We start from the raw sequence: 8,413 nt of genomic DNA, 5'->3' as shown, positions 1-8,413 counted from the left end.
TTGTGAGGGAGGTTCAGGATCAGCATAGATGAGGCAGGTCCCGCCCATCAGAGCAACAAGGAAAGGCCATGAAGACACGTCAGAATCTTTGAGTCTGCTTCTGTTCTCAGAGGCCTGGAACCCCAGAGGAGTGGAATGGTCCCAAGAGGACTGCCTAGGGTACCCTCCACAGCCTCATGCCTTCTGGAATCCCAAGGATTCTGCTTCCCGCATCACTCCGTGGTTCTGCTCATCTGCAACCAGCCTTGGCTCGAGTGAATCCAGGTGTAGCTCTGGTCACATCACTGAAGTCCCCAACCCATACACCTGGGCAGTGTGCTGTGTCTCAAGTGGACTCAGATGTCCCTCCTACCATTGCTGCAAAGGGCATGATAAGCAAATGCTGGCGGCATCCGCTTCTCAGGGGAGCAGAATGCAGCTGCTACGAAAGTGTGGAGCCCTCTAACTGAACATTAAAATATGCACTGACTCTCTGGAAGCTGCGCCTGGGACCTGCCAGAATAGGAGGTGGCAGAGTCACGGTGGTCCCACTGTGACTCCACAGTGCAGTAAAGAGATCACTGTGCCCCCCGCCCAGAGTGTAGTCACGTGGATTGAGTCCCCAAAAGATGTGGGAACAGAGCCACATCTTTTGAGATGCCTTGAGAGATAGATGCCTTGAGATGTTTTGAGAGCCTAACCTCTGCCCTGTGCTTGGATGATTCCAGATTTGTAATTTGTAAAGTCTGTTTAGTCAGGTGCCACCCGTTTTCCCATCCCGTGGCCACTTCTTTCTTTGGGAATGGAAGTGTCTACCCTCAGCCTATTCTACTTTACACCTCACGGGCCATGGCTTTTCCTGATTTCTTAGCCTCACACTCGACAGGATTTTGCCTGAGCCACAGACAACACAAGGGACTCTGGAGATGACTCTGGAACTAGTTGGAGATTGTTGGGATGAAATAATTATATCTTTCATAACAAGAAGTACATGGATGGGGGCAGAGGAGAAAGGCTACAGCTTGAGTATGCTCCCTCCCCAGGCCCATGTGCTGGGAGCCTGGGCCTAGTGGGAGGCATTTGGTCCATGGGGATAGTGGCTTTATGATGGAGATATGTTTCTCGTGGAATAGTCAGTCCTCCTGAACCTTTGCGCCCTGTTCCTTTCCCTTTATGCATGTCCCTCCTGTCCCTTCTACTTTCTCGCAGCTTGAAGCAGCACAGAGTCCTCACTAGAAACCAAACAGATGCTGATAGCATGCATCTGGACTTTGTACCCTGAACCACACGAAACTCTATAAATTACCCTGGTGTCAGGCATTCCTGTTACAGTAACAGAAGACGAACTAAGTCAATGGCTCAGTTTCACACACGGGAGAATAGTTAGTTTCACATTTTTCTTTGTTTCTTCTTTTTTATTTTACTTTATTTTTGAGACAAACTCTAACTACGTAGGTAGTCCTACCTGCCTGAAACTTGATATGTAACCAGTCTGGCCTCAGACTCACAGAATATATGCTCTGGAAAAGGTACCAACAGGGGAAAGAGATGAGTAGGAGAAAATGTTTGCAAAAGGCCAGAGCTAATGATATACACCAATATAATATACAAAGACCTCAGAATTCGACAATAAGAAAGCAGACTCCCCATTTAAAGTGGATATAATAACTTGAAAAATGCCTTACTAAAGACGACATAGAGGTGGCAAACAATTGCGACACAGAGGGTCAACGTCACATGACACTGGGGAACTGCAGATGAAGTCATCTCCTGCCCGCCTTTACAATACATCAGAAGTCAAAGCACTTCAAATCCAAACCTTGGTGAGGATGGGAAGTGACAATCTTGTTTATTGTTGGGGAGAATTCAAAATGTTATAGTCCATTTGGAATAAGGGCAGTTTCCTACAAAACTGTATTTTCGTGGCATGCAGTCTAGCAGCTAACAAACACTAGTACCTCTCGGTGTTTAGCTAAAGGAGTTGGAAGCATGTTCGCTTTAAGCAACAAAGGAAAACAACGCTAACACAGATGATTTTAGCAACTCTCTTCAAAATTTACAACACGTGCAAGCAACCAAGGTATTTTGAAGAGGTGAATGGATCAATACTCTGTGGTATATCCCTCCAGTAGAATGGATCAATACCCTGTGGTATATTCATCCAGTAGAATGGATCAATACCTGGTGGTATATCCCTTCAATAGAATGCTATTCAGTCCCAAGAAGTAGTGAGTTAGCTGGCAATGAGAAGACATGAAAGAAGTTTAAGCCCGTATCATGAAGTGAATGAAGTCAGCCTGAAAATGCTACACACTGTTGGATTCCAACCATATGGCATTCTAGAAAAGGGAAAAACAGAGATAGTAGAAAGATCCATCGTGCCTAGGGGTTACAGGAGATGGGGGGATTAGTAGATGGTACACAAGCGTTATCAGGCAGCTCAGGCTGCTATGACATAGGAGTGTAGCTCCAGTAGCTTAAACCAAACAATAAGCAGTTATTTTCCACAGTTTGGGGAGCTGGAATGTTCAAAGTCAGGGCGCCAGCAGATCTGCTGCCCAGTGAGAGCATATTCTGTGATCTGATCTCCAGACTGTCGGTGACCCCAAGGTGGGATATGGGTTGTGGGGGAGGCAGAGGGCCCATGGGAATCCTCTGTGCTTTCTGCTCAATCTCACTTTGAACCTATATCTGCTCTAATAAACAAAATCTATTTATAAAAGCATAATATTTCCATGACTGGAGAAACAAACCCATCTCTTGTTTGTTTCCCTGTCTCTTGTCTGTACCAGTGTCTATATCACACATCAATTGCCACAGAGGCAGCACCAACCACAGAGCTCAGAGCAGCACCTGTCCCCTGCCAGAAAGATCACCAAACCCAGGGTGCAGGCTGTTTTTGCTGAGCTGATTGTTTCTTACAGTCAGCTGAGTCGTCCTTACCTCCCACCATAGGTGAAGTTGAAGCACAGAGAATTTGATATGGCAGATAAAATCGAGCTCCTACAGAGAAAGCAGAATACCTGTGGCTCTTGAGTAGAATTCCTTCCTGACATCAGAAATGCTCATATCATAAGGATAGATACTGACATCAGAAACACTTGGGTCATAAAGATAGATATCGTGCTGATTTTCCAATGTCAAATGGAGAGACCTAGGCCAAGGAGGACCTAGTTCAGAGATTAAAGACAAAATAATATATTTACAGTGTTTAAAACCAGCAAAAGACTAATGTCTAGAAAGTTCAAAGCCTACTTACTTGCCCATCAATGAAAATCAGAAGGATGTGAAACCACATAAACAGAAGGCAATTTCCCTATTATTTTATTGCGCTCTGTCCGCATATTGACTTCCCAGTGGATATTGCTTTGAATTACTGTTTTATAAAATTGTTTCAGGTCTACCATTACCCTGACTGACACTTCCTAGAGGACTTTAAAAGAATTCCTTCTATCTGTGACTTTATAAAACTGTTCTAAGAAGGAAACCCACTGGAGAAACTCATGACTGTGATTGGTAAACCTGCAATGTCATCTGATACATAGTACAGGGTTGAACAAAGATATCTGGTCATGACAAAACTGAGTTACGATACAAACTTGGAGGTATGGTATGCAGAGCAGAAACCTGAGATTGGAATGACTGACACACAGCACAAAGCAATACCCGTGGCTGCCCAATGAGAGGCGAGCTAGGCTCTTCACTGTAAATAAGAGATCTTGGTAAACTAACCATTGAGAGTGGCTCCCCTGGCTGCCCGGAAATGGCAATTCATGTCTCTCAGTGTACCTGGTAGCCATCCACTCCAGCCATCTGATACTGTTTCCTGTCTTTCTCCTCTTCCACAGCTCCTTCCTACGTCTAGGTTAAGTTGCTTCTTTAAGGGCAGCAGGTGCACTGACTGCACGGGTAGAGTCTTCCAGTTGAGGGTGCAGAGCACTGCTTGATCCCAGTGAGGCAGGCTGGAGTCATGCTCCAATGAGGACTGAGACCCAGTACCCTCCTTTGGGAAGCTCCTCCTTTGCAGCGTTCTGTGGGAATTTGCAGGATGGGAGAGATGGTTCAACAGATCGGAACACCTAATAGCATCACTTCTGTCTTTTTTTTTTGTTTCTCCTCTGACCCCTCCCATATCACACCTCACTCCTTCTGAAATGGATGACCTCATTTTGATTATCGTATCTCTCCCTGTGTCTGGTTGATATAAGCATGGCGTTTGCACATATGATTTCAGGGCTGACCGTTTTGCATTGGATACTCCTGAACCAACTGCTCAGGGAAGATCTTGGAAGAGGAGGTAGAAAGAACTAGATGCTAGGAAGTCAGGTGTAAGGTCCTGTCTCCTAGAAATGGCTGGGAAGACATGTCTAGATAAATGTATCTTTTATAACTATTTAGGAAAATGCATGTTTTCTCCACCTGCAAAACAGTTTCTAGATTGTCGTAGGTGGGATGGGAATCTGTTTGGAGAAACTCATCTGTATGAGGAAAGCTACTGATCACCAGCAACTGTTTTAATGATGTGCCTGTCAGTGGTTGGATGGAGCAAGAGCAAAGGTTTTAGGGAATCAAAGACCTAAATAGAAAGATTTGACCTGCTGGTTTCTCTGTGGGTGACTCTGGAGAAGTAAAAACTTCTCTGACCTTCCCCCTCTCCCTACAGGTTACTGTCTCTGTGCATCCACCAAGTGGTCCTGGAGGCTATTGAGCACCTTTACTTCCTCAACTGTCTTGCTGGCTCCATCTTGTCATTTCTGGTGCGGGTAGGGCACAGAATCCTGAACATGGCGGTATGGTGGGCACTGTGACTTCTCAGGCAGACTCTCCAGGCTCGCTGTACCCAGTGGGCATTCCTGCTAAGAGGAATTCCGGAAGAAGAAAAGCTGTGTGTGTGTGTGTGTGTGTGTGTGTGTGTGTGTGTGTGTGATATTTTGACCCGATCGTCCTTGAAGTGACTTTTAACAGAGGGTAGATTCGGGGGTGGGGTGGGGCGGGGAGTGGGCAGAATGAGGCTGGAATAAGCCTTAACGCCAGCATCAAATGTGAGGTGGATGCAGGAGGAACAAGTTCAAGGTCTTCTTTAGCTTTGTAGCAAGTTGGAGGCTAGCTTGGGTTAGTTACATGAGGCCATCTCAAAATTAAAAACAAAAACAAACCAAAAAAAAAACCCCAACAACAACAACAACAACAAAAAACCCCGCCCCTGAAGAAAGGGTCAATAATGCTTCGACACCCGTCTTTCTGTACAACTGTTTCTACATAATCCTCTGCAAACCGCCCTTTGCCCTGGCTAACCCTGGGGACCTTCTGAACACGTACTGATGCGCATAGCCTGGAAACGGAGCCATTTTGCTCATCGGGCTCCTGTTGAAGTTCTGGGCCTGTTTTGTCCAAAACGTCCTGCCAGCTTCAGGTGGAGCACTGTAGTGTGGTTCACGAATGGAAGAGAGTCATCGTCTCAAAGCTCCAGGTTTCAGACAGCAAGGGGGAAGGGCAGGGTACCGCTGGGGTCTGCTGCTTTGGCTTTGCAGGGGTCGTGCAGACTCTGGCTGAAGAAGGTCCACCTCGCATCTTGTTTTCCACGTGCTTGTCCAACACCTGTCATTCCACTGCTTGTCAGGGAATTATCAGAATAAAGACTCTGTAATGAAGAAACCCGTCCCCACGAACTTGTTGACTCCTAGGCGGAGGAACTGCAATGTATTCATCCCGTAGAACACAGTATGGGCACTTAACACGGCAGAATAGAACTGGCCAAAGAAACGGACAAGCCAGGCGTGGGTGGCACGTGTTTGTAATCCCAGTACTTAGGAGGCCGAGGTAGGAGGATCGGTCTGAGTTCCAGGCGAGTCCGGGCCACATAGTGCGCTCAAAAGAAATGCAGCAAATGTATAAAGGGGTCAGACACTATCTTGGAGAGGTCAGGGAATGGATGAGGGCAGCGGGGTGGCGGAGGGCGGGCGGGGCGACCGGGGCGGGGTGGACAACGGGAGGCCTCTCAGCAGGCTCCCTGGGCGACTTCCCTTTATAAAGGGCGCCTCCTCCGCCTGCCTCCCGCAGACACCCACAGGCGGAGCCGGGTGTTAGAACTGTGGGGATTGAGGGGGATGGAGGCTTCGCACGTCGGTGGCGCTCGCGCCATGCCTGGGGGCGAGGAGACGCTGGACCTGCCTGCTTGGAACCGCGCCCTGGACCCGGACTGGGACACCCACCACAGGTCTGTACTCCCCCGGGGCGCCACGTCTTGTGACCTCCTGGGTTCCAGCGTCATCTCCTTCCGGGACTGCCCCAGCTGCGGTGTCCCTGCGCCCACACCTGCTCCCGGTTCTGCCTCCTGCCTCCTGCCTCCGGCTCGCGGTCGCTTAGTTAAAGCTCTTCGCGACACTGGCAGAGCAGCTCCCGGGTCGCCCAGCTCTGGAGGAAGGCAGCGGCAGCCGGTGGGGACGCGGGGGCGTGGCGGGAGAACAGGGCCACGCGTAGCGACCAGGGCTCACACATCCGCGGGGCCCCGGGGCTGCAATGAGAGCGCTGGCTGCGAGGGTAAGAGGTTTTGGATACCTCCAGACTTCCAATTGGGGGATGCTGTCCCGAGGGTCGGGAGATGGGTGCTCAGTGGGTCCGCTTTCCAACTCCTTCTTGTTCCCCAGAGCCCTGGAAAGTTCCGAAGGTGGGGAAAGGGCTGGTCCTGCAACCTGACCGTTTCCCCAGGTAAAGGACCCGGAGAGAGATCAGATGTTTTCAGGTTAAAGTCCTGGTGAGGCTTTTTCTGGAGACAGTATTCTGAAAGATCCTGGTTGGCTGAAGGATCCTGGTTGGCTTTACCGGAGCGTTCTTACTACCTTGGTCAGGCCCAAGCTAACTGCTTGCACTTAGTTAAATAAGGCCGGGTTTTACATTCCGGAACAAACAGGCCTTTTCTTAGGTGGGAGGGTTACGGTGTGGTCAACCCTGGTTTCCTCAGCTCTATGAAAAAGCGTTCAGTCAAGCCAGATGGCTCTGCCAAGTGGCCCCTCCTATGTGCTTAAACTTCTACAGCAGCTCAGTTGAGGTGAGGACAAAGTGGCCTTTGGCTCCTGCTTGCTGCTCTTAAGCAAATAGTGGTGGGATGTTAAAGTTTTCTAAGGCAGCCAGGAGCGGCTCCTGCCTTCCTAGCAGGGTGCTCTCCAGGTCAGCAAGGAAAACCGAATCAGAAGGGAGTCTATTTAGTCTGGGATGATCGCCTGAGTGGAGAACTTTCTGCAAGGATGGCATAGATTTCCCAGACCTTTGAAAGACCAATTTTGAATTATAAGACAACATTGGTGGGTTCTCAACACCCAGGTAAAAGTAGTTGGTGCCTGTAATCCTAAAGCTGGAGGGGCAGGCGACAGGAGGACCCCCAAAGTTCACTGGCCAGCCAGCCTCCCCTAATTTCAGAGCTCCAGACTAATGGGAGACCCTGTCTCAAAAGAGGTCTGCCTTGTTCCTGAAGATGGCTCACTAGGTTGTCCCCACATACACAACTCGTACACAAATACATATGCATCCCTGAAAAAATGGTGCAACTTTGACAACTGTAACAAGTTGTGAATGTCACATCAAAATGGCCAGTGTCATACAATCTGTAAACTCCTCTCTGAAAGTAAAGGAGTTTATTTTATTTTATTTGAGACAAGGTTTCTCTGTAGCTTTGGTGCCTGTCCTGGAACTAGTTCTTGTAGACGAGGCTGGCCTCAAACTCACAGAGATCCACCTGCCTCTGCCTCCTGAGTGCTGGGATTAAAGACGTGCGCCACCACCACCCAGCAAGGAGTCTATTTTTAATATGTCCCATGAGTAGAAGTGTACCCACTTCTCTGTCTTCTCCCTAAATGCACTGTCCTTGAAACCAAGGACCAAATGCCTCTGTCTGGCCTGGAGAATGTCTGTGCTCATGTTGGGTGCGATGCATAGCCTTCGGTTTTATTTTTGTTCGATGTTGTTTTCCCCAGCACATTGTGTTCAGGGCTTGAATGGTTTTTGACATATTCTGTGTCCTCAGAAGCTGTGTACATTGCTGAAGGACACAGACTAAATGTTCGTGGAAACCGTTTTTGAAGGCTTGCAGATGTGAAATATACCACAGGCAGGTGTCTGGCTGTCCAATACGGGTGGGGAGACAAGATGGTTGCTGTAAACTGAGAACGGAAGTGGGGTGGTACAAGAGGTGGAAAAATCGCCTGTGGGTATCAGGGTGCAAACTCAGGCATTGTGTGTACAAGGGATGAGGAATGCAGCTCTCTCTAAGTGGGCTGTGAGCTCTGCCAAGTCAGGTGCCGCTCACAGCATCCATGACATTCTAAGCTAACAGCACGTAACCAGGACAGTTGAATAGGCTTTCCTGGTAGAGTCTGAATTCTGCTAAGATTTTTGCTTGTCTTCCTCTTTCAATCCCAAGAGATATAAAACACCTGCC

General features: G+C 48.5%; 1 protein-coding gene across 4 annotated transcripts in view; it reads left to right on the top strand.

Moving 5' to 3' along the window:
• Nucleotides 1-6,049: 6,049 nt before the first annotated feature.
• The window catches only part of Mcoln2 (mucolipin TRP cation channel 2), a 42,936-nt gene continuing 40,572 nt past the window's right edge, over nt 6,050-8,413 (top strand). For 2 of the 4 annotated variants that reach the window (XR_012911375.1, XM_075981141.1), the window contains exon 1: nt 6,050-6,196. Coding sequence is in view for 2 of the 4 variants with exons in the window: in XM_075981141.1 (XP_075837256.1) it covers nt 6,087-6,196 (110 nt within the window). In the remaining 2 variants the exon portion in view is untranslated. Of the gene's footprint in view, nt 6,197-6,308; nt 6,520-8,413 lie in introns of those variants that run through there. The other 2 variants (XM_075981143.1, XM_075981142.1) reach the window with 1 other exon arrangement.

This window comes from Microtus pennsylvanicus, chromosome 7 (assembly GCF_037038515.1).
Source record: "Microtus pennsylvanicus isolate mMicPen1 chromosome 7, mMicPen1.hap1, whole genome shotgun sequence".
NCBI classification, from domain to species: domain Eukaryota; kingdom Metazoa; phylum Chordata; class Mammalia; order Rodentia; family Cricetidae; genus Microtus; species Microtus pennsylvanicus.
Note: the sequence above shows the minus strand (reverse complement) of the source record. Positions and strands in the feature narration are given on the sequence as shown.